The 25,507-nt window shown below is 43.9% G+C and overlaps 2 protein-coding genes across 8 annotated transcripts in view; one reads left to right on the plus strand and one right to left on the minus strand.

The window, feature by feature from the left end:
• The first annotated feature begins 9,301 nt into the window (after positions 1–9,301).
• LOC126045779 (prolactin-releasing peptide-like) lies at positions 9,302–11,446 on the plus strand. The gene is made up of 2 exons (XM_049817259.1): positions 9,302–9,473; positions 11,268–11,446. Exons 1-2 carry the CDS (start codon positions 9,326–9,328, stop codon positions 11,444–11,446), a joined length of 327 nt encoding a protein of 108 aa, XP_049673216.1. The 5' UTR covers positions 9,302–9,325.
• Positions 11,447–13,248: 1,802 nt separating this feature from the next.
• MYRIP (myosin VIIA and Rab interacting protein) overlaps positions 13,249–25,507 on the minus strand; it is a 239,002-nt gene continuing 226,743 nt past the window's right edge. For 5 of the 7 annotated variants that reach the window (XM_049817221.1, XM_049817216.1, XM_049817218.1 and 2 more), the window contains 6 exons: positions 25,012–25,206; positions 19,646–19,807; positions 17,824–17,928; positions 17,668–17,728; positions 16,753–16,871; positions 13,249–16,062 (listed from right to left, as the gene is read on the minus strand). In XM_049817221.1, the coding sequence (XP_049673178.1) occupies positions 16,030–16,062; positions 16,753–16,871; positions 17,668–17,728; positions 17,824–17,928; positions 19,646–19,807; positions 25,012–25,206 (675 nt within the window). In that variant the 3' untranslated portion in view covers positions 13,249–16,029. The remainder of the gene's footprint in view (positions 16,063–16,752; positions 16,872–17,667; positions 17,729–17,823; positions 17,929–19,645; positions 19,808–25,011; positions 25,207–25,507) is intronic. The other 2 variants (XM_049817217.1, XM_049817219.1) reach the window with 2 other exon arrangements.

Here is a 25,507-nt window from a genome sequence, read left to right on the forward strand (position 1 = left end):
AGATCCCCTTGCTTGCCTTTTACTGTATTTCAGTTCATTTGCAAAGCTGTATGTGAATAACTAGAGTTTATTTATGACCGGATTAGATGCAGGGACTAAAACCAGGGACTCACTGGCATGCAAATGAAAAATATGACATACTGCAGGACTAAAGTACACTTTGGTAAAAATTGTCACCCTAGTGCAGAACTGCACCTTCACTGGGTACCCTCAGAAGTACTTCAGCTGTCCTTTAGGAGCAACAAGTAACCCAGACCAGTGGAAGAAACTTTGTTCTTCCAGAGAATTGCTGTGTTGTAAATATGGGCTGGGAATGCCATGAGAACGCCTTGCATCAGGAAGAAAAGTCACCCACATGGTAGGGGCTAAAGCTCTGCTTTAACTTAGGACTCTGTATGACATCTGCCTTTGCATGTGTGCGTGCACAAGGCTGCCGTTACCTTCAGTTGCCTTCAATTCCCTCTGGAATAACAAGAATGAACAACTTGTTTTTCATCTCCTACAGACACAGTTCTAATATATACTACTATTGTTTCCATGTGCAGCACCCTAATATTTTAAGTTTTATTCCTTAGGAGCTTTTACAAAGCCAAAATGTAATTTAATTAAGGATTGCTCCTGTAGGCAGATTCCCTGTACCTGGTCCTGCAGCCTGCCTTACCAGAAAATGGCAGTCTCACATACTGACCTGTCCTCTGCAACAGCCTGGAAACCCAGGCAATTACTGCTTGAAGCATGCAGTGTTCAAAGAGCAGTTTAAGTTGCCTGACAAAGTGTTTGTGCATGAAATGTGCAAATGGCATGTAGCAGCACTAATTTCTGTCCTGTATTCCAGCAATGCAGCTACTCTACACGCAAATTCTGCTCCGTATCAGTGCCAGAAGCCTGCCTTTGCGGGCCTAATGTTGGCATCCTAAAAAATAATGTCAAAGTGCTGGATGCTTGAGAGAGAGGCAAAAATATTTCCATCCTTGATTTTTTTTTTCTTGAACTGTAACCCCTGCTCCTGCTACATGGCTCTACCTACTATATTCAGCTGCGTTTGGAAGCTGCACATCCCGAACCACTGTGCAGAAGGCTGTCCGGTGGCTTTCTAACAAGGAAGAAGAATAGTGTCAGAAGAAATCCTCCCTCTATCTGTACTCTCAGCAGAATAGTTTCGAAGGTGGCTGTAACCATGCCAAGCGTGACTCTTATTTTTCCATCCGAGCTCTAACTCTGGTGCAAAGCCTCCACAGTGTGCTGAGGAAGGACTTGGGGAGACTGGCTGATGTCCTGAGCTGTAGCCTATGGTTCAGCTGCCCAGCTGCTAACAAGTTGTTCCAGTGCTAACTGGGAGAACTGGGCAAACTGGGAATTGTGCTGGTGGTAAACAACTGGTTATCCAGTCTAACTTATCAGAATCTGGGTTATATGGAGTTTGGTTTAGCTTCAGTACATGGTCAGATTTCAAGATACACATGCGTTCAATTGAAATGTGTGGGGGTTCATTCCTTGCTCAGTTACGATTGAAAGCAAGACTACAATTTCTGTGTTAACCACTAGATGGTCCTCTTTCTCAAAGAAAAGAATAGCTCCAAAACAAAGCCAGTCCTGGCTTTTCTCTGAACCTGAATGTTAGTAGAGAACGGCTTCAGTGTAAAGCTACACATAATTAACAGTCTCATCTAGTTGCTTGAATTGACATGGTTTTCTGAATAGATTTGAATACAACTTTTCCTGATTCGTCCAAACTCAGTTAGTGCAACCGGGCCTCCTATCAATCATCAAATACTTCCTAGTTAATGTCAGTTAAGAATTTCCAGCTCTAAGCAGCACAAGTGTCAGTGTTATTCCCCTACCTCACTGAATGCCAAGCAAAACCAGGCAAGCAATATTTTACTTCATTTCACACAGAGAAGTCATGGTCTACCCCAATACAGAAGGTTGGGTAGACTCATGGGTCAGCAGTAGTTCATGGCATTTGCAAACTATTCACATACTGGTATGTGAAACAATGAGAGTTGTGGGCTGCAAAAACCAGTTTGTTTCTCCATCCAGCTTCATCAAATGTATTTGCTTTGTTCTTTTCACCTTCTATTTGTGGAAGGGTCCTACCAGTAGAAGTAGTACAGAAAAAAGAAGTTTTGGATTAGTTCTTAGAGCAGATGGTAGAGTTTGACATCAAACTGTAGTTCACTGTTGGCCTCTGTTGCTGTCTTCCCAAACAATATTTCTTTGTGGCAGGCTCGCTAGACCTCATCCTCTTGGGTCACTCCAACCTCCAGGCAATACCTTTCCATTGCCACCATTCATCCTCCTCACCATTTCTTGCCAAGGAGCCTGACCTCTCTTTAACCTTGGGAAGTTGCTTTCCATCCCACAGCCCTTCACACCCGTGTATCTGCTGCTGTCATGGTTTAACCCCAGCCAGCAGCTAAGCACTACACAGCCGCTCGCTCACTCCCCGCCGTGGGATGGGGCAGAGAATCGGAAATGAGAAAACTCGTGGGTTGAGAGGGAAAGCAAAAGCTGCACGTGCAAGCAAAGCAAAACAAGGAATTCACTCACTGCTTCCTATCGGCAGGCAGGTGTTCAGCTGTCTCCAGGAAAGCAGGGCTCCATCACGTGTAACAGTGATTTGGGAAGACAAAAGCCATCACTCTGAACATCCCACCTTCCTTCTTCTTCCTCCAGCTTTATATGCTGAGCATGACGTCGTATGGTCTGGAATATCCCTTGGGTCAGTTGGGGTCAGCTGTCCCGGCTGTGTCCCCTCCCAGTTTCTTGTGCACCCCCAGCCTGCTCGCTGGTGGGGTGAGGTGAGAAGCAGAAAAGACCTTGACTCTGCGCAAGCACTGCTCAGCAATAACAAAAACATCCCTGTGCCATCAACACTGTTTTCAGCACAAATCCAAAACATAGGCCCATACCAGCTACTATGAAGAAATTGAACTCTATCCCAGCCAAAATCAGCACAGCTGCCTTTCTAAGAAGTTGCATCCCACAGTGTCTCCCTGGTCAGCCATCCCACCAAAACATCAAGACACTCCAGCTATCAGCAGGCTCAGCCCTGTTCCTGCTTCCCATAACCTACGCAGAAATTTTACATGCAGGAGTCCTTGGTCATGTGTGGGGCAGGGAAGTGATGGAGGCCTAAGACCTTCCCATGGGCCATCCATAAAGAAGAGAGCATGTGCCTAGCCTCTCACTCAGACACAGAAGAAGGGTGGAGTTTTAACACGCACACCTCTGCCCTTTCACTACATACCAAGCTGTCTTTTAAATGATCTTTCTGTTCACTCTTTCATGAGCCCCTTTCCTCTGACAGCTCTTTCCCAGTTTTTTCCAAGTTTGAGTGGCTTTCACATTTCTGTGTTGCATGAGCTGACTTGCTTCCCTCAGCCAAAGCATAAGCCCTGCTATGAGTGGGATAACAAAATAAAATAAAATCACAACTGCCTGAAAAGACCTTAAGAAGTCAGGATGATTTCTGTGAAGCTTCTGAGTACTATACATAGCATTCTGGTAGTTCAGTTGTGGTATAGTGGAAAGAAATGGTAACTTACAGTCAGTGAGGATGGAGTAAAACAGTGCTTTGGTAAGAGAAATGCCTGATGAGACTCATTTAAACAGACTGTCACATAGGTTGTTACTCTTCATTGCTTCGAACATTTAATAGTAACCTTTCATGAAGGCAGAATGACTGAAAGCAAAAATTAAAAAATAAGTACTTGAAACGGGCAAGTGTTATGTCCAGAACAGATGCATGGCCACGATCCTTCTTGTAGCAGGGAGAGAGCTGTGAAGTCCTTGGCACATGATCTTGTGGATGCTGGGAATTTACATGGGTTCAAGAAGCAACTGTGAAAGAAAAGTAGTCCATTAACGGCCACCTACCACAAAGAAACATTTGGCTTGGGAAGCCTCTGGACCTCCAGGCTTAAGGGCCTGGGAGAATAGTGAGGAATGTCAAAATACACTGCCCTATTTTTAGACTCTTCCCTAGTTGTTCTCTGGTGGCCACTGTCAAAACCAAGATACTGCAGTAGGTGGACCTTGGGCCAGAATGAAGGCAGCTGAGATCATAATAGAGCATTTTAAATGCTGGCACTCCTAATAATGATTTTTCTTTGTATGGTATACTATTTGGCAGGCAGCATTTACCGATAAGCAAACCATGTTAACATGAAGACATTGCACAGTTTTATTTTACATGGCAACTTCCATGTAGGTGTCAATCAGTGAAATTGCTGTTGAAGGGCTCTTATTGCAGTGACAGCAAGACTAGGAGGAGTAAATGGGACGAAAAAGGCTTTTATTTCTGTTTTAAAATGATAGGATTGCTTAGCAAAACAGCAAATCAAGACAGGGTCCTACATATCCTGGAGAGAAAAAGCCCTCACTCCAGCAATTGCCCACTAGAGATCAGGAAATGATACCCACATTTTCTGGTCAAAGTCAATGTGAAGAGCAGTAAGGGAACAGATCTATGATGCAAAACCATGAAGTTTTACTTATTAAGAAGATATCCTCTCCATGCATGCACACAAAATTAGCACAGCAGAAGCACAGCCACTGCCTGGTGCTTGGATGCAGATTGATTTTTAGGTAGGGAGCATTTGCAAGGTTCAAAGGGAACATGCTAAAAGGAGGTTGCTGGAGAAAGCGTGTATATACATTATTGATTGTGTTAGCTGTGGAAGGACCTTTTGTGCTATCGTGGACTTGAAGTGCTCTTCATATTTTGCAGTTATAATCCTGAGTAGTCTGAGTAAACTCTTCAAAACTTGGATGAGGAAGACACTTCTTTTAGTTATTACTAGGTGAAAACTGGAGAACGGCAGAGTATTTCTCAGGCTTCTTTAGCATTTGTGTTCATACACATGACTGTAGAGCAAACTATTACATGTAAATGAGAAATTTATTTTAATGCCAACAATTAGTGATCATAGCCCCCAAGTGGTGATGAGGTCATCTACCTGATGCCTGGATACTAAGTAAGGGCAAGGCCAGGCAAAATTTCAGTTACGCTTCCTTGTAGAAGTACCCCACAAATTGCCCCTAGGAAAAAACCATCTAATTTCTTTTGGGATGTGGCTGCAGTGAAATAGGGTCATTTATACTTTGAGGTTTTCCCAACTGGAAGCATCTTTATAGAAAAACTAAACATCAGATTTGCTATTGAACTTCCACTTCATCCTAATGGGACTGCAGCATGTCCTATCCAGCTTACAGACCAGGTTGTGCCTCAGAGCCTCCTCTTCTAAGCACAGGTTTAAAAATTGTTTCTTCAGGTAGTCAGTCTCACCAGGAGCAGAGCACAACCCTGTGTCTGCAAAGATCTCTGCAAGAGAGCCTGCGGTCCCCAGGCAGCCCAGTAACGCTTCACATGTCAGCCTCTCCGCAGGATGGTGCTGAAGGAGTGAAACACCTGCCAGTTCAACTGCTGCTCCTCTGCAAACCTTGACAGTAAACACCGTCTTAGCTATTAAAGCAGCGAGATCTGTACCAGCAAGACTGCAACGACACATTAGTCAAGAGACAGAGTTAAAAATAACCACAGAGAAGAGATGCCTATTGTAAAAATATAATATTACTCGAGATATTAGCCTCATGCAGGTGAAATTTTTTCTGCCACAAAACCAGTAAGCACCTGCTTAAGCACTGAATCACAACTGATTTCATCAGCTACTGTGTGCTGTGTTGGAGTATGGCCTAAAACTTACGTGTGGGTGAGTTGACCCCAGCCGTGGGTTAGGGGCTTAATGGGACAAGAGCTGCCATCAAGTAAGATCCCAAGCAAAAAGGAGAGGTGGGACAACAGCAAGAGGAACAAGGGCTGGGAAGGGGCGTGTGGACTGACTGCTCCAGCTTGCTGGCCCTGAGAGCTTCCTGCAGTCTGTCTCCTCTTTCTCCCCACACTTCATCCCCAGCCACGAGCGTTTTCCCCCCACAGGCACGTGCTTCAGACAGAGCATCTCAGCTGGGCAGCGCAGAGAGCTTGGCTCTCATGTGCAGAGAGCATGGCAGCCAGTGCTGCTCCGGTCTGCCCGTGTCCCCCATCCATAGGGACATGGCAGCGGCCCCCTCCCTTCCGCTCTCCTCTTGGTGGGCCGGGGGGCCTCAGCCAGGTGGACTGCCAGGATCCCCCTGCAATCCCCCGGCACCGCCCTCCGCTCCACCTCCCTGCTCTGATCAATGGCTTTCTAATAGAGCCACAGTTCTCTGCCCCTCCTTTTGTGCATTTAAATTTTGCTCACTAGTACTGCTGACGTCCTCCTGGCCCACCTCTTGACTCCCCCCACCCCCACTTCAAGCCCACTTCCCTTCAGTATAAAAGGTACAAGCCCCCAGCAGCTGCCCTGCTTCTGCTTGGAGCAGCAGCTACCTGAGGAGCAGCTTTGGTGCAAACAGGTGAGTGCCTCCCTCTATCTGCTTCCGCGCTTGTTCTGGCTCTTTCTTGCTGGATTTCCTTTTGGGGCTTTAGCTTTTCTACACTAACGTACATAGCTGTGCTCTGTGCTCAGTAACTTTTGTCCAGTTTTTTTGCGGGGAAGGAGACCATGCTGAGGCAACACGGCTGAACCTGTGGGCAGCGTTGTGCCCCTGCAGGGAAAGCGCATGCAGGAGCCTGCAGCACAGCAGTGCACTTTTCGTGCTGCTCAGCCCTGAAATGAGCCGTGGTCCCAGGCCTGGATTCACCCAGGATTTGATCTCTTGTGGGGATTTCTAATGCTGCTTTCAAACATGAAAACTGTTCACATTTGCATTGGAGGGGTCCTACACAGTCGTTGATGTTAAGTAAGATGCTATTTTAGGGTTTAAAGAGTTAATAGCACCTTGTCTTCTGAGGACATCCATGGTAGGTTTAGACCTGATGGGTCTGCAGCAGAGCTTGAGTTTGGTGTGTGGAGAGTCCCTGTGTGCCCAGGGTGAGAACCAGGGTGGTCTCCCACTGCTCGTGTGAGGCAGACCCATGGCAAGCTGTGATACCGCTGCTTCACTGTAACTTTACTAGCGGCTTTAACTTTCCCCTCTCATGTCGATGGACATTGCCAGACCACTGTCACAGCCAAAATTTAAAGGCTCTTTCTGCTTCGGGACCAGGATTTAAAGGCTCTTTCTGCTTAGGGACCAAGCAGAAAGTTGACCAAACAGCAGTGGTACCAACTTCTGCTGATCTCCAGGAGAAAAATTATTCCTGAAACTTTTAATTGTGTCAAGTTTTGTTGAAACTAGTGAGGTTTTAAAATTTTTGGTGGTCATTTAATGGTTGGAAATGGAGGGCACATACAGAGTGACTGTATGAAGTCTTGCTTTTTTGATTTTTCCCTTTGGAAGAAAGCTGCAGGGCTGTGGGCTAAGGCAGGTCTGGACCTGAGGAGACCACACACCATCTCCCAGACCCATTATTCATCAGGGCCAATGCGAAGGGACCGTGAGGGGGTAACCAGGATTTTATGCTTATCTTGGAGTTAGAAATGCTCAGCATCATGCAGGGTCAAGTTTGTGGCATCATTTCTGCCTCAGTTTCTCCCCATACAAACAGGGGAGGGACAATTAGGAGGAGGAAATTAGGATAAAAATTAGGGAGGATTGGAGTTGCTGAGCCTGCTGACTATTTAGGGGTGGCATGTTACTTACTGAGGAGCAGTGGGAGCCATGTTCTTCATAGAAATCCCAGCCAGGTCAAGGGTATAAGCAAAAAGTTCAATAAATAACGGCACTCTAGAAGGTGGTCGGAATGGCTGATGCGGGCACAGGACCAGCTGGTGGAGGCTGAGCCACAGCACTGCTTAGGAAAAAGGTTGTGCTAAAAGCTTTTCCTGTATTTTTGTCTTTCATCAGCAATGAGCTCAAGGCAAGCTCTTCCCTCCTGTCACTCAGTTCCCAGAAAAACAAGACACAAAACCAGACAGCAAGTAATCTGGAAAACCTGTCAGCAGCCCTGTAAGCACACAGAAGAGATTCCTCAAAACATCTTTCTGTCTCACTGAACTTAAGGTTTTGCTAAACATGGAGCAACAAGAGATGTACACCAGCTGAAACTGAACACAGACTTCATCCCATGTGGTTTTACGTGCTACAATCATTTATTCCTGTCATGAGATATTCCAGTTAGAAGAAGTTAATTCATGGTTCTGTTGAAATCATGGGTTAAAATCACTTTCCTTTAAGCTGCCTACTAAGTAACTGTCAGCGTGGGGAAAAAAACCCAACAAACCTTCACTGAAATACTAGTGGTTAAGGAGCTTTTGACTTTGCATTTTAATGAAAGACACAACAAGCTTCTCCACATGCTTTTGTTGTGTTGCCTGTGCAATGTGCTTGGGAGCATCTTGCATCAAAAAATTTTCATTCCTGCTCTGCCTGTACTGAAAGCAGGCTAAGATTTTGGCAGCAACAAGGGAAAAATCCCATTTGTACACAAGGAGAAGCCTCTGTGTAGGCATAGCCGAGAGGATCTCCTATAGCTCTGTACCTGTATATCTACCTTAAGTGATGCTTAAGCAAACAGGGCTCCTGCTGACTTCTGTAGGCAGAGACTCCAGGCTGTCAAATATCTAGGCAGACCTTGCATATTACAAGGCAGACTGTCCTAGCATGAGAGCTGGGAGAGCTGCTGCGAGGAAGCTTGTACAAAATGCCAGAGATGGTGCAGTGGCAACATGAGCGCCGGATTCTTCACCTCCTGGATGCGATTTTCACAACTCAGCACCTTCTGTTCTAAACAACCCTTCTCGAGGGGGTGTGGTGTGTGTGATTTCTCATGTGTTTGCATCTAGGTGCCTTTACAGCATCAGGACATCTACCAGTGGAAACCATAACTGGAAGTTGTGCTTTTGCATGCAGGCTGTGAAAGGGATTGATGACACAGGAGGAGCGTTCCCTTTCATACTGAAATGCATATAGTTGTAAAAAGAGTGTGTAAAATACAAATGTTAGACATATTTTACAAATAAGGAAAGGATGATGGAGGTAGTGGCTAAAAACCACTTTGGTGGCCAGTGCCCATGGGCCACACAGAAAGTCAGCAGCAAGCTCAGGGTCAGGACTCGAGTGTCCTGTGAAGCCATGAGAGGGGCTTTCACTGATGGTGAGAAAACCCCTCCAGCTGCAGACTTACCTCGGTGGATGGCTCACTGCATAGCCTTTGCCTTCAAACAGAAATACCCAGGACATCCCCAGCATTAGTGTTTCACAGAATTTAGTCATGAAATGGCTGTGACGGATAGGAACATGCTGTTAAGAGTTCACACCTTCCTTCACCTTGAAAGCTTTAACCCATACGTGTTCCCCACATTCACTTTTCTCCTCACAGCCTTCCCACCACTGCTCCGTCATGTGGCATCCAATCTCATGGATACCACGTGCCCAGTGGTCACCCAAGCACTGCAAGCTGGTCATTGTCTACGTGCTGGTGCTCTTGGTATCGCTCAGCTTTGCTTCAGGACAGAGCAGACCGTTTAAACATCAGATAGACAACAGAAGTAAGTACGAGTCTCACCTGATGTAATGCGATGGACTCCTGTATGATGACCCCATGGTCTCTGGTGCATTGCGGGATCAGGGTCGGGCTGTCAGGCAAAGTTCAGCAGCAAATCCATGTGGGTGCTTCTATGGCGAAATGGTGGTGTGTGGTCCTGTACTTCCATTTACACTTTTAAATGCATATAGAGAACCGAATGTCCTTCTCACAGCCCTTAATAAGTCAAGGGAAATAGCATAGTTTGTGTTAAATACCAGAGAAGACCCTAATGTACAAAAGATTGACAGAGAAAACTTAGGGCAGTATACATCGAATATTTAAGCATCAAATTTTCAGCTGTGTTCTGTAGACCTGGGGTAGTTCACAGCTAGTTCTGCAGAGTAACCAGAAAGCAAGGGCCAGAAGCTTAAGTCCGTTTTACAGACATCTTAATTTCTCTCGGTAACCATGACTTGTCTGAAAGTCAAAACACAAGTGGTTGAAGTGTCTGCATTCAGAGACGCCATGAAGAACTGAGGCTGGCCAGGTGAGGGACAATACCATATATCTCAAGTAAAAGCTAACACACAGTCCAAAAGATTTTTGAGAAAATCTTTATCAGGAAATCTCATCTTCCCCAAGGAGCAAAGGCTGATAATTTTATGTGGAGTGGGAGAGAGGGGGTGTGGGGAGTAAGGCGCATGAGCTCTCAGTGGCACACCTTTCCCTATTAAAGAGGACTGGAGATGTTGGGAGCCTCAGTTTTTAGGTTCCCAGGTGAAAAAAATGAAGTTACTTGGGTTTTGGTGGGCAGGAGGGGTCTTAAGCACTGTGTGGAAAGACTTAAAACATGTATTTATGGAGAAATTTACAGCCAAAGTGGATTTTTTATTTTCTCTGTTCAAGCATCAAAATGCACAGGCGATAATCCTGCTGCCTTGCCCGAGACTTTCATATGATTGGCTGATAAATAATGCACTTAAATTGAAGTTTATTCCTGTTCCTGACAGTGCTCCAGCTTTGGAATGATTTGGCATTTCCTCGGGGTGGCTTCATCTCCAGCACGTTGTAGATTTTCCCTGTTGTATATCTTAGTCTTTTAATACAATTATACCCCTCCCCATGCCTGCTCTAAAACTAGACTAGACTATAAACATCAGTCAAGTGTCCTTCAGATGCTTTAAAAGAAAAAAAGTCATCCATGAAAACAGCCTCCTAAGTGAACAAGAATTAGCTTTTTATGTTTACCTCTCAAGTAGAAATGCCCTCTGCAACCCAGTGGATTTGTTAGCCTGTAGAGATAGTGTACCTGGTGCATACAGCAGAAACGGAGGTTGGACAGTAGGACCTGCAGGACTTCAGCTAAGAGTTTAAAAGTGGTGGTACAGGGAGCTACTATGGTCTTTCTGGATGTAGGCTGCATTGTAACCTCTTACAGGGTTCAGATCAGTTTTAAAGCATGCTGGGCTCTCCTGAATTTGACAGGCTGTGTAGAATTGCAGGTCAGAGCCCAGATGGATGAAAATTAATTTTGCATCTGAATCCTCTTCCTTTGGGCTCTACACATGGAAAGCAACCCTCAAAGGCACCAGGAAGTTGTATGTCTAGCTGCAGCCTTTCCCCTTGTTTTTTTTTCCCAGACTACAAATAAGCCATGTAACACCCTCAAGATGTTCAGGAAATGCTGCCTTTAAGTACAGTGGAATTTGCTTCACTGACTGCTTTGAATTCTAGGTCCTGAGATTGATCAGGATGTTCAGGAAATGCTGCCTTTAAGTACAGTGGAATTTGCTTCACTGACTGCTTTGAATTCCAGGTCCTGAGATTGATCCTTTTTGGTACGTGGGCCGTGGTGTTCGCCCTATCGGTCGGTTTGGGAAGAGGCAGCTGAGAAGCAGCCATGGCAGCCTCAGGCCTGTGAGCAGGCACCTGGATTTCATCTTGAATGCTTTGTGGGAGCAAAAAGTGTCGGATGCAGAAGACGATGACTGGTGATCCCTGTTCCCTGAGGTGATGACCCAACCTCTAGTTCTTTGAATTGTGCTCTCCCCTGCACCTCAGACCTCCAGTTCTGCTGTTGCTTAGCAGTCCCACGCTGCTCTTCTTTCTGCTCCTTGTGCAAGTTCCTTCAAAAAGAAACATGTTCAGGGTGCAGGTAAAAGACAATACATAAACATTAGCACCTGAGTGCCACCACAGCTTGCAAAAATGTTTCTTCATCTTACATCCTCACCAGTCCCTTGATGCTGTTCACTGTAACGTTAGGATTATCCAAAAGCCACACAGCTTTTGTGCTGGGATTTAAACTCTGCAGTGTTAAGTGTATCATGAAACCTTCCTGTCACATTTCAAAGTCAATGGCTGTTGATATGTAAAAATAAAAAGCAATGGTTGGAAGAAAGAAAAAAGGCTCTTACTAATTTTTTAATGTACCTGCATTAATGGCATGAAAAGCTGGTGCTCTGTGTCTAGTTTTTGTATAGGCTGTTAACATCCACTTGTAGGAATGTAGCCCTGAGCTACCCACGAGCCCTTCATGATTGTTCCTGTACTGCTGCAGAGATATATTAATCAGCAAAAAGGAGCTCCTATCAAAGATAAAGCTCCTATCTTCCCTGCTGAAGAAAAAAAAATTTAAAAATTGGTTAATTCAACTCTTCAGAGGAGTTTTGTGCCTACTGCACGTAATCATGCACCATTATCCAAAAGGGATAAGGGCCTAAACGAGCTGATTCCCTTTAAAACCATGTAGTTGTTTGTAAGTACGTTACCTGATCGAGTGAAAGTCACTCTTTGAGGATCACAAGCCGTGTACCATCTACTACATTAGTCCACATCAATAAGCCTGGGGTTGGGGCTCAATACTCATGTATGCCATGGTAATTAACTTTGTTATATTAATTTTATAAGAAGTGTTATTTACAATATGTTTAATCCTGATTAATAACTATTACCAGCAATAATATTCAAATGCCGTTTAATCTACGGCTTATATCCAAAAAAGAAAGTTTACAATTTAGCTAATGCCCGACGGTTAAATGCAGGTCACGAATCATTCTGCAAAAGACAAATTGGAATAAACTTGCATTTCTAGTTGTGCTGTGTTAGAATTACTACTAAAATTTAATAGTGGTTGAATTAATCATTGCAGATAATTTAATCTTTTTTTTCTCTTTGCAAATGGTCTGTCAGCAAAGAGTGGATTTTTATGATAATAAGGTAGTTACTGCTATTTATAATACAACGTATCTGCTGACCCAAAGTGTCACTTAAAACATGCTAGTTTAAATGATGATAATAGCAGACGTATGGTGGAGAAAATACGCCGATAAATATTTTGATCAGCGTTCATTGCACGGAACTTTGGAAATACTAGACTAAGATTATGGGCAGAGTTCTTGCTCAGTTTGTCATTTTCTAGCAATCCCCATGAGAGCTACAGAAAATCTGCTTGAGAAATTCTGTTTGAGACAGTATTTTGCCCAACGGGCTTGACAGTTTGGAGAAGACTAACCATCAAATGTTCCTAACCAGATTCCTCCCACCCCAGCCCCAGTGGAGAAAATCTGAACCGAGTGCGTTAACGTGTGTTCCTCCACTCAGCTAAGCAAGGTGATTCTGCAGAGCTGCCCATCTCCTGGGTCTATTGGGGTCACTCGTGGACAGGCAGTACCTCAGCGCCATGTGCGGCAGCATGTTCTGCATGCTTCCTGGCCGAAGTGCACACAAATCCAAACAACAGAGAGGAACTTTTGTTTTTTCTTTATGAATCAAGTCCTTGAAAAGGCATTCTTTTCATAAATCACTTTTACTCTTTTATAATTTCTCTTGACAATAATTCTTGGTGAGTATGCAGATAACAACAACAAGGCAAGCTTAATATTCACTCAGACTTAATCAAATAGATAATATAGTCTTCATTTTACCCATTAAAATATTTTCATTTATAAAAATTAATCTAAATATAAATATTAACACTAAAGATTGAAATCACCTGATGACAAAATAATTCTTTGTGTGCTATAACATATGTTTTTATGATTGTTTTAAAACAGTAAATTATATCTCTGCACATATTTGGCACAATAAACATTTGTAAAAATTCAAATGCCTTATAGCAGGTGGGATTTTTTTAAAATTTTTTTCTTTTCTTTTTTTTTTTTTTTTTTTGCAATGCCTACACAGTACACATTTTTCTGTCAAAGAAGACTGAATATTTTAACATTGTAACACGATAATAGTTGCTTTTCATGCCTCTTAAGGAAAACAACCTATTCCAAACTTTGTTGGCTTGTTTAAATCACACTAACAGAACAAAAGCCGAAGAGTTATTCTATTAAAATTAGTCGTTTCTGTATTGATATTACATACACAATATTAGTTATTATTTATTAGACGAATATGTAGACCAACCACCATTAATGACATTTCATAACACGCATACCTGCATAAACCAGAACCTGGGAATGTGTGGTATACATACACAAGAACAGTCAAGGAAGGAGGAGGAGACTGGAAAACAAAAAAAATTACTAGGCATCCTACTCTGTTTAATCTCCTTTACTGGATTGCATATATAAATAAAATCTATTTGTTTTGTACATATATTTATATATTAAACAGAGTGGGCCAAATTCTGCCCTCACATCTGTGCAAACCAATTTCAGAGAACTAGTATTGTATGCGAGTAAAAGGCGGCATACTTTCACCCAGAACGAACACATTGGGTCAGATCTTGGGCAGAGGGAAATTCCTTCAAGGGATGGAGTGATGGTTATGTATTCTAGGTGGGAAGATGGTTGTATTTATTCCGAGGGTTCCTTACATGCAGCTGGACATCAGGGTACTGACAAGCTAGATGTCAAATGTGGGTGGCAGGTCTGCAACTGGCACCATTTGTCCAACTGTCCCATCCAGCCATTCTTCACCTTCCCCACCTGCCACCCTAAATCCAGCCTAGCCAGGGAATTTGCCCAGTTTTGCTCATATTTGCCCAACCACAGACATTTTGTAGCCTGGGGTCCCGGGAGACTGCTTTCCTGCCGCGTGGCAGGTAACGTGCGGCACTCTGCTAGTGGGCGTTCGCTGGGAGCCCGGGGAAAGCAGCAGCTCTCCTTCCCTGCTACCCACTGCTCTGTGGAGAGCTCACCACTTCTGAACGCCGAGGGGCAACTTGCCAGCCCCTGCCCTCCTTCACAGCACATCTCGCATCAACCCAGTCTGCATTTGGGTACCCGCTCTGCACTTTGTGTGGAAGAGAAGGGATTCACTGCCTCATCACGCCCTCCAACTACCTCCCTGGTATTCTTCAGAGCAAAAAATACCACAAATTGGCAAGGTCCTCCCCAAAAAGGGTGAGGGGGACACCCTGTAAGCAGCATCTTCCCTCCTGGCGCATCTGCTCAAGGGCCTTCCAGTTTGTCTCACCTTTCAAAAGTCTCAAGAAACAACAGAAGAAATTTTACTATTCACAGTCCAATTCAGAGTGGTGCAATGGTAGTGCGGTGCACATGGCACCAGCAACAGGCCCCAGCTTCTCTATGTTGGCTACAGACTAGTGAAGGAAGAGACATCCGGGCTACATTTGCCCCCTCCTCAGAAAAGCCAGAAGGGCAGAAGGGAATCTGTTACAGGCTCCAGCCACCCTACAACTGCCAGCCAGTCAGCAGAGATCTCATCCACAATGCTTTTACGTTCTTTTTGCAATCTTAAAGATTTGGTCATAATTTATTCGGAACCACAACATGGTTGGATACCACCAAGAGGACAATGCTACCAAGAAGAACGAGACATACAAAGGTGTTGGTTTCACAATAGTGTTCAGATGTTTCCAGATGCCAGGATCGTAACTCAACAGACATCTGGTCCACATGTGCTGCCACCAATTCACAGTTCAGCACGACATCCACGTTCCCTCTGCTGCCAAGAGCAAAATACCTAGCTCTGGAGCTAGAACATTAACTCTGTCACACGTACCCTCAATGAACAGAGAAGTCTTTGCATATAGCATCTCCTCCTACAAACTCCGTCAAAACTTCCACTGACTCCCAGGGAGCAGAGCTACGTGCATGGATTCTGCACTCCCACCACACAGCGGAAAAGCAGCATACACTGCACAGACTTGTTCTTATTGCTCGACAAGACGCATGCCTACGTGAACAGCAAGAGGCCAGCAAATATGGATCACAGGTCTGCTTTGTTCTTTCTTTTTGTATAAAATATTGGCCTATAATTATGATTGACAGTGTACAAAAACATACTGCAGTTTAAAGACGACATACTTTAGTACAATCAATAGGGAACAAAAGTGCATCTTAAAATGTGGAGCCTTGCTTTTGAAACTCAGCATCCTTTCTAGAGTCTTGTGAGAACTTTAAGGCAGAGTTTCCTTTAGCAGACCACAATGCTGAAGACTTGGACAGCTTTCCCAATGAGGTATCCAAACGAAGCCCTATAACTGAGGCATTGGGGGTTCGTGAGGGTCCATTTTCAGCTGGACATACACAATGGCTGTTAAGTAAAGGCACTCTAGTGTACAGCCTTAGGCAGTGTGTTATTGGCAGTAGGGAAGTGTAAGTTTAGTACATCACAGCAGATCCTATAGCAGGTTCCTAGAACAGAGAGGGACAGGAAAGAAAAAAAACGTGAGCGAAACACAAAACAAGCTTGCTGAAGCTCCTACAGAGCCAGGTCCTTCCCCTTCTCACCTTCCCACTTATTCTCCACATATCTAGTGGCAGACTGCTTTGGGACAGTCAGCTTTTTTCCTTATTTCTGTATGGCTGCCGCAGAAGAAATGATTGACAGCTGTCCAGTGAAGCCTATTTGTTCAAAGCCTGGAGAGCCAATGTGTGGCCAATCTACCCCTTAAATTCCACTTAGGTGACCTTTGAACATTTCTCAAAAATTAGTGAGATTCCAGGTGACTCTCACCTTCTGAGTTACAGTGTGCAGCTGGTTCTGTGACAGTCTGGCTCAGAAGTCTGAATTGGAGGGGACCATTAATTGATTTTTTATTTTTTTTTTAAATAAGGTAGCAAATTTCTGGAGACCTGGCAGCCAGGGTACATTCACACCGGCTGACATTCAGGAGCTGCTGTACTACGGTATACAGTCAGACATCTTCCAGGACACTGGTCTTATTTGTTCAGAGCTGCCTCAGCAGTCTCTATTCTTTTTCCTTAAACTATGAAGAGAAGTTTTGTGAAGATGCTGAAATATATAGCTGCCTACACAGATACCGCTGTCTCTCTATTTACTACTTTTAATAGCAGTTTTAAAAACATTTGTTATGAGTTTACCATTAAGTCCTTGGCAGTGCTTTTCCTCTCTTTAGTTCTTTGTGTTAGAGATCCTTGAAGCATGAAGTTTCTGTTAAACATTCTGACAGTGGTAACTGGAGAACCATCTATTTTTTCACCTGGGAAAAATACAAAAAGGGAGATTTTTCACAAAACAGCTTGAAGCAGATGTAACAATACTTCTGAAGAGTCACAGCTTCTAGAGAGATAAAACTTCCCCTAAGATGTATAAGGAAAGCTGGATTTAATTTAAATGAAAAACAGCAGGCTGTGATACTCCAAATTTATTAAAGTTTGAGGCCATGTCAATCAGTGGAATTACATAAGAGTAAAACAAGAGTAATGCAAAGTGAAGCAGGCCCTAAAATTGCCAGAGTTAATGCACTGCAGAGTTAAAAAAAAAAAAGAGAACAGATGAAAGAAAAAGCACTTTATTTTATAAAGCCAATTCACAGCCATACCCTAACATACCAGGAACATTGCTGAGCCACATTATATGGACTGAAATCAGCATACATAGGCTTTAACAAAGCAACAGTGGGTTGTGGAGGGTGGCAACTGGCTTTTAGTAATTAAACACTGCGACTGCTTGGGCCTCACAAACTAACCCCAGGCACGCTGGAGCAGCAGCAGCCCTGGTGCAGGGCAAGTATTCAGCATTCCTCATTTGCTTTTCCCAGCCTTCTGCTTATGCTCCTATTAATTTACCACTGACACAACTTCCACTGAAGTGGTGATGCTTTTTAACATGACAAATGGGTAATTTATGTAATGCAAGTACAATGGGAAGTGAGGACGGTGGACATAGTTAGGCTTTCTCTGTTCCTTTTGTAACTTGAACTTCCACCTACTTTGCTGAACTGTACATTACATTGAACCTTATACTCTATAATGTATGTAACAACTTAAGCTCACCTTTTACTGGTGGAGCTGGAAGTTTTCTCCTCTGCTGTCTTGACGTGTCTATTGTATGCATCTGTAAACAACACATATGCATTACTCAACTCCATTACAGAAAAAGAGGCAAGATTTCCCCAATGTATTTTTGAATACTACATAATGTTCTGGCACCTGGTTTGTTTGCTTTTGATCCCGTTTCCTTGTCAGGCGAACACAGGGAGCCACGTTCAAGCCTGCAACAGTGAGAGCTGATATTCTGCTCTCAATATCTGAAATCTTCAAAGAAAATAAAAGAGAGAAACAGACAGGTGGGGAGGGGGAAAAAGAAGTTTTTAAAATTACTGTGGATGCCACTACTAAAATATATCCCTCCCCCCATCAAATCCTCTTTAATCAAAAAATATAAACAGATGGCTAACTTCTTCAGCAATTCTGACACTTTTCTGTATTTTTTAGTCCTGATGTTAAAAGGGGCTTAATTTGTTAGTAAAGATGGAGTAAAAGAACAATCCAACCTACCTTGTGACTCCAAGGAAGAGGCATTTTACTCCTTTTGAGGAAAAAAAGAAAGGAGGAAAGAAAACCTGTGTCTGCCATCTCCCAGTTACCTTTAGCTGGTAAACCCAAGTTCATTCAGTCTATGCTCTTCAAAGGCTACATTCCAAGAATGACTTTGTGGGACACATTTCCTAATTCAGAATTAATTTCATGCACTTGCAAAGTACATCCTCCGTCACAAAATCTACACGTTTGATCTTAAATATTTATAATTTAAGTGTATATGTATGTTACACACAAACATGCATAAATGCAGGTACACACTATATAAAAACACTCAATGGAAAACAAATTGCTAGGAAAAACTAAAGTCCAGGAAAGCAAACATCTGCGGGTGAAAGTAGGCTGATGTTGAGACTAGCGGAAACAAATGTTGCCAAAAGGGAAAGAAGCGTCAGAGAAGTCAGACATATAACCTGACTCCTGAATCACGATGACACCTGAAGCTGTTCACCCTGCAGAAGACCTTCCATTGGCCTCTTTGTCTTCCTCCTTGCATAGCTTAGGTCTCTCTCCTCCTCACCTCTCACCCCCATTAACATATTTACCATAAAATAATGACTGAAGCCAACAAAATGTCACTGTCAGTTCACCATCTAGGGCAGCAATGCACTTCTGACATCAGAGAGATGTCAGACTCTCAGATCTTTCTCAGTCCTAAATGGAGCATGCTCCTACTGAGGAAAATAACCAGGTATTTCCCATTAAAGCCTGGCACAGGCAGGTCAGAGTGCCTTGCTTGGTACAGACTGGTCAGTGAAGTCACTGGCAGTGAGTTGCTAGCAGTGTTAGACCCCTGAGATCTGGCAGCGTAACCTCATTCAGCTTTTAGCACCAGATCATTACGTGTTCTTCTGAGCCCCAGACTTTCTGGAGCCCGCTAGAGAGACGCTAGATCGCAGACCACAAGAGCAATTGCCTTTTGGCTGGGACATGTGCTGCTTAGCGGCTAAATCCCAAGGCAGGCTTGCAAGTGGTAGGCTCTGCACTTGGCTCAGCAGCTGGCTGCCGTTGGCCTTTTTCAGTAGAACAGTACAGACGCTGGCTTCTTTTGGGAAGCACTTTACAACCTGCTGATTAGACAAGCTGTCTAAGACTGTGTTGCAGCCTGACCACAGCCAGGCAAGTGACAGAGCACACCACGTGAGCTGCCTGGCAGCAAGGAGCAGGTTCAGTATCAGTATTGCAGTAACAGGCTGTTGCACTCCCATGTCCGAAAACAAGCTGGGGGAAAAAACAAATACAGTACATCTGGCTGGGCTGAGTTACACATCTCAGTTATGCTTTGCTCAGCTCGTGCGATGCAGTCAGCATCCTTGGATCATCTGTTCACTGTGGTACAAAAGAATATCGAAAGGGCACGTGTGCAGACAACAGGTAAGTGCTAGGCAAGGCAGTGTGAAACCTGCGGATAGGGAGGAGCTGCTGTCCTCACCTGAAGCTCCGCATGATGAACCTGGGCGGCTGCTGTGGCTACCTGATCCTCCAGATCGGCCAGCTCAGATTCTGCAGTGACACTGTTGATCTTGCGTGCGGCGTCTTCCAGGTTGGTCAGCTGCCCCTCCAGCCCATACACAGTGCTGGCTGTCAGGTACACCTGCAGGGCCAAGGCAGGGAGAGGTATCAGTGATTTCTGTTTTGTGGGCACAGAGGTTTGAGCAGACTGCATCTTCCATGATACCTTTGAGCTTCCCCCCTTGCTAACCCACTACAGGGAGACTTAGCTGGCAGAGGAAAGTCATGGGGGAATAATCTGAAAACACACATCCACGAAGAGAAGGGAGGCATGAGGTGGCTGCACTCCAAATTTCGTAGGTGCTACAATGGTACTTCAAAACAGATTTGTTCCAGATTCACCAGCAAAAAAAAAAAAAAAAAAAAAAAAAAAAAAAAAAAAAAAGCTGAAAAGTTTGCTTTCTTATTTTTGCATAACAAAACCCCTACGTCTACACTGGGAAGTCAACAGATCACACCTCATGTAAAGCTGTGTTTATTGAAACACGCCTAATACCTTCTGGCAATCAAAACTCTGTAAGAATGACTGTTCAGCAGCACATGGTTATTAACTTCTTACAGAGTAACTGTGTTTACATATACAAGACTGTTTTCCATCCCATCCCGCTCTCACCCAAATATACAGCAGCCAAAACCTTCCCACCTCCTGGCCCTTTGGAGTGAATCCGTGGAGGGTCAATAGACTTATCTGGGCCACATAAGAGAGAATAACAGACTTTATCATATAGAGATCTTCCATAAAAACAAACAACTTTTAATATTTTGACCCACCTATGATACCTCGGATAACTGCAGGTAAAGGTGTCATTTCCCATTCAGCTCCTTGGAGCAATAATTCATGATACACTGTATTTTATGTGTTTCTTTTATTTCACAAAGAAATATAAGGTACATGGCCAGATGGAATTTTCAAGCATTAGCTTTTGACATCTGTGCTCAAAATTGTGCAGACCCATGTGAAAATACTGCACCTTCTGCCTGTTTACTAGATAGCCAAGAGACTGTTTCCATGAGGCTGGTAACAGCACAGTGGGAATGAAATATATATTCTGATTTTCCTCACTGGCAGCCTCACTCACTCGAATAGCAGTAAAGACTGTGGTGCTACAAAACTTGCATGAATTAAACATGTTCTGTGGGTGACTTCATGGTTCAAGGGGCAAGCAAGCAGGATCTGAACAAGATCCTTGAGCAGATACCTTCACTTCATACATGTTTTCCACTCAAGTCATTGTATCTGCCCACAATTCCTAGATCATGGAGTCCTTTGACACAACAGGTATTCAAATAATTTCTGGCCGTGCTGTGACTTTATGGATCAAAAGTGGTAGATAATGACTAGATTAAGATTTAAGTAAGTGTTTACTTTTTATTATTTTTTATTATATTATTGTTTCTTAATTACTTGCGATAGTTTTTTTCTCCTTTGTATCAGCTGTTTCAAGGCATAACTCTAGATACATTTTTTCATGTATGTGACTGCTAAGAAACAAATTCACTACATCTTGCAAGACCACAGTCTAACTGCAGGCATGAAATCTTTGAAAAATGAACCTAGAACAAATAAGTGATCTAATTTAACATCTTTGTTGAAGTACTTGGGAGACACAGGTGGGCCATAAATTTAACATGCTGATTTAAACAAATGCTCCTGCTTTTGTAGGTTTTAATTATTCTTTCCATTCATTTAAATGATACATCTTTGTGGTGTGACATACCACAGCCACTTCAGATTAAAAGGTGATTTTTTAAATTTCCCTACCATGCCTAAAAGCTCAGACAAAGAAGAAAAGGGAACATTATGAACAGAAACATCTTTAGAAAGTTAAAGAAAAGATGCAATTAAATGCTGTGACAAAATTCTCTGCACAATAAGTTGTACTTTTCAAGAGGGGAAAAAAATATCTAAAGAAAATAGGACTGAGAGAAAAAAGTGGGAAGCGAAAGTCATTATGTTTTTGTAACTCAGTGTTGTGGTTTAAGCCAGCAGGCAGCTAAACACCATGCAGTCGCTCGCTCACTCCTCCTTGCAGCGGGATGGGGGACAGAGTCAGAAAAAAATGTAATATTTGTGGGTTGAGATAAAGACAGTTTAATAGGACAGAAAAGGAAGGAATAACAACAACAACAATAATAATAGAATTCAAATATACAAAACAAATGATGCACAACTGCTCACCACCCACTGACTGATGACCAGTCGGTTCCCGAGCACTGGCCCCAGGCCAGCTTTCCTCCTAGTTTATATACTGAGCACAACATCATATGTTCTGGAATATCCCTTTGGTCAGTTGGGGTCAGCTGTCCTGGCTGTGTCCCCTCCCAACTTCTTGTGCCCCCCAGGCTGCTCGCTGGTGGGGTGGGATGAGAAGCAGAAAAGACCTTGACTCTGTGTAAATACCACTTAGCAACAACTAAAAAAATCAGTTTATCAACGTTACTCTCATCCTAAATCCAAAACACAACACTATACCAGCTATTAGGAAGAAAACTAACTCTCTCCCAGCTGAAACCAGGACACTCAATCAGCCCCTACATTTGTTAAATTTTAATTTGATTGAACATTTTCCTGCTAGATCTAAATGAAAGATTTTTCTAAAGAATATTCTCTTTACCTGAACAATTGTTGCGCTTCTGAACAGCAATGGTGTACTTGCAGGTGTCCACTAAATTATGACCTTATGCACACATTTGCATTCAGATTGTGGAGACTTATTTAATGACTACCATTTAGGCAGTAAAGCTTCCACTAAAACCCACCTGACCTTGTGCTGGTACAGGTGGCCCTACATTCTCCACACTAATGCATGCACAGTCCCTGAAATGCTAGAGAGGGCAAAAATGAACAAAGTGTCTATATATACCCAGATCTTCTTCCAAAATTTGCTGCAAAGAGGATATGCTGCATGCAGGTATGCTACCAGCTGCACTGGGAAAAGTTACAGATTCCTGGATTTCTAAAGGCATTTTAACTCTACTATGAAGTGTGGTGGTGAAATCTTGAAACCATGGAGTTTTGCCATCCACTTTGTATCCTGTGTGGGGCACAGAAAGATGTAGCGTGGGGACACAGCAAGGCTGAGCTGGATACCTTATGAACTATGCAGGGAACTGAGATATGCTGCAACCATGTATCTGAACCAGAGATATGCTGCAAAGAGGGCAACACCACAGCACAAAATGCTCTGCCTCAGCGCCCAGTCTCTGCTCAGTGAGAAATGCTTGGCCCAAATAAATGACTGGGGGCCAAGGTACCACAGATGTCAAAGCTCCAGAAGGACGGAAGGGATTGTCGGAGTGTAATTGGGGAAAAAAAATGCACCTCAGACAGTTTACGACACAGTTCTCCACAGAAAAAAAGTGGGACCAACTCTCCCCAAATTGCTCTCTGCCCTCCTGCAGAATTTCTTAGTTTTTCTAAGGATGTGGTCCAGCCTAAACTCAGATTTTCATTCCGTATTCAGTCTTGTGCCAGATGCATTCTGTGATGTTTGGACCTAGGGTACTTTAGTATTTCATGGGGGAGAAAATCTCCATCTACTTACCTACTTCTATTATTCTGAAAAAAATTAACCAAACCCAACTAGAAGCTGGGGGGGGGCCACATCTGTCGTGTAAGAATGAAGTGGATATCACGGTAGATGGCATGAGGAAGGCACTTTGCTCGCCACAAGCTCACGTGATACCCTTCTCCAGGCACCAGCTGCCATGGGAAGCCTTTACCATTCTGCAGAGGGCTGTATCTGAGCTGCCACACGTCCAGCAGGTCCTGCACACATCCTCATCTCCCACCCTCTCAGCCCTATTGGGGAGGACTCCCTAGCCTATTTTGCTTGTTTGTTTAGAATTGCCCTCCCAGAGAGGAGCCAGGAGCATGGCCGCTGTGTGGAAAACCCCGTGGTGGGGCAGGTTCAGGTGGCTGTGGTGCTCCAGGATGGAGGGGAGGAGATGCCAACAACTAGGAGAGCATGTGGGAGCGAGGAAGAGCGGGATTAACCTCAGCTGGCACAGCGGGATGCCTGGGAAGGCTGAGCAGAGGTGGGAAGGAGAGGTTTGGCGGTCAGGTTACGAATGGGAGCTGGTTGAGGAGGAGTGAAGGTGCTCTGGGGTGGGTTGGAGGGCATCCTGTTGGTGTGGGCAGGGGGAAAGGTCCAAGATGGAAAAGGATTTGGAGCAGATGAGATTAGGAGGGGTAGGGTCTAGTTTGGGAACCTTCGAACCAAAGCAGGGCTGGGAGATTTGAGCTCAGATAAAGGTGTGGTGAGAGACACTGGGGAGTTGTGGGACTGGTGGGAGGGCTCTGGGGTAGGACAGACCCAGTGCCAGGACCTGCTGTTATTGCCATGGATTATCTCCCACTCAGTCCTTAGCCTGGGGCTGTTGTGGAAGTACGTTTCTGTGGAGGAAACTGATTTTATCCCCCAAGCAGAGATTCTGTCTGACAATTTTCTGGGGCTAAATAAACCCAGGATCTATTTTCTTGAATTGATCAGGATGTTATAATAGGACAGCGTGGATTCCTATGAGATCTTTAAGAGCTCCTAATGAAGGGAAAAATCACTGAAATGTAATCAGTTAAATGTGGGAAGAAGAGAAAATCGAAAGTTACAAGTGTACCAACTCCATTAAGTGGATGCATAAAAATTTCCAATGAATAGTGACTTCCCTTTATGATTCAGCATTGCACTTTTCCCTGCAGATGACAGTTACTCATGAAAAAGGACGGATGATTCGGACATGGCCAAACAAATGTTTAATTCGGCTTCTCTGGCCTGTTTTTTTAACAGTGCAGCAGGCAGCTCCAGCTCCCTGGGTGCTCAGCGTGGTATGCTGGGGATGGGTGGGTAGAGGAAGAGCTCCTCCACTTCTCAGTGTGAATGGGAACATGCTTGCCCTACCTGTCCTTACAGTAACGAGGCTGTGCTGGGACTCAGAGACGTGTGGTTTCAGGCAGGCATGGTGCAGCTGCACAGCCACAGAGGTTCAGGGGGCTTAAGTTAACTTTTGAGCCAGAGCTTCTAAAATTAGTTGTAAACCCCCAAAACACCCAACTTTCCCCCATCCACCAGATATTTTAAAGTACACATTAAATAAAAACCCAAACAACACAGCTGAGCACCCCTTTGAAACAGGATTTTTTTTCTGTTTGCATATTTGTTTGATAACTCAAAATTAATTCTGAACATCCGCTCATGCTGCCTATGCGCTTTCCCTTTCCAGTTGGCACACACACATAGGTACACTCACTCACATGTCACACTTTCAAGTACTGATTCATGTTCTTACATTTTCTTCCAACGTAGTGAGCTGTTCATCAAGTCTGACGGGGTCCGTTCCCAGTGGGAAGGTCCCTCTTCCTCTGTCCTGAATGTCAGCTGGGAAATCACAGGGACTGGTGGATTCTGCTATCAGTTCTTCAGTGGCATTGATGACTTTCAGGACTTCTGTAGATATGTTGCAGAGAGAGACAGCAGAGTACTTCTGTTTTGTTACAAGAGCAGACAGAGAAAACAACACCATTAAATTAACACAGAGGGGTAATATGTAAAATCACCTTGCTAACAGCTGCAGCTTTAGTCATGCTAAAACGATATACCTGGCTAACTACTGTGAATGGACACAAGGACTATGTAATGAAATTGAATCTACTTCTCTTTTTCTCCCTCCCTTTTTCACATATGCATACTGCTACAGCATGCAAAATAACATACACATGCAATTCTTCTACAAAACAATTTCTGCTGGAGGGATGGTCCAAATCTTATCCTAAAGGAGCACACAA

This window comes from Accipiter gentilis, chromosome 14, assembly GCF_929443795.1.
Source record: "Accipiter gentilis chromosome 14, bAccGen1.1, whole genome shotgun sequence".
Lineage (NCBI taxonomy): Eukaryota > Metazoa > Chordata > Aves > Accipitriformes > Accipitridae > Astur > Astur gentilis.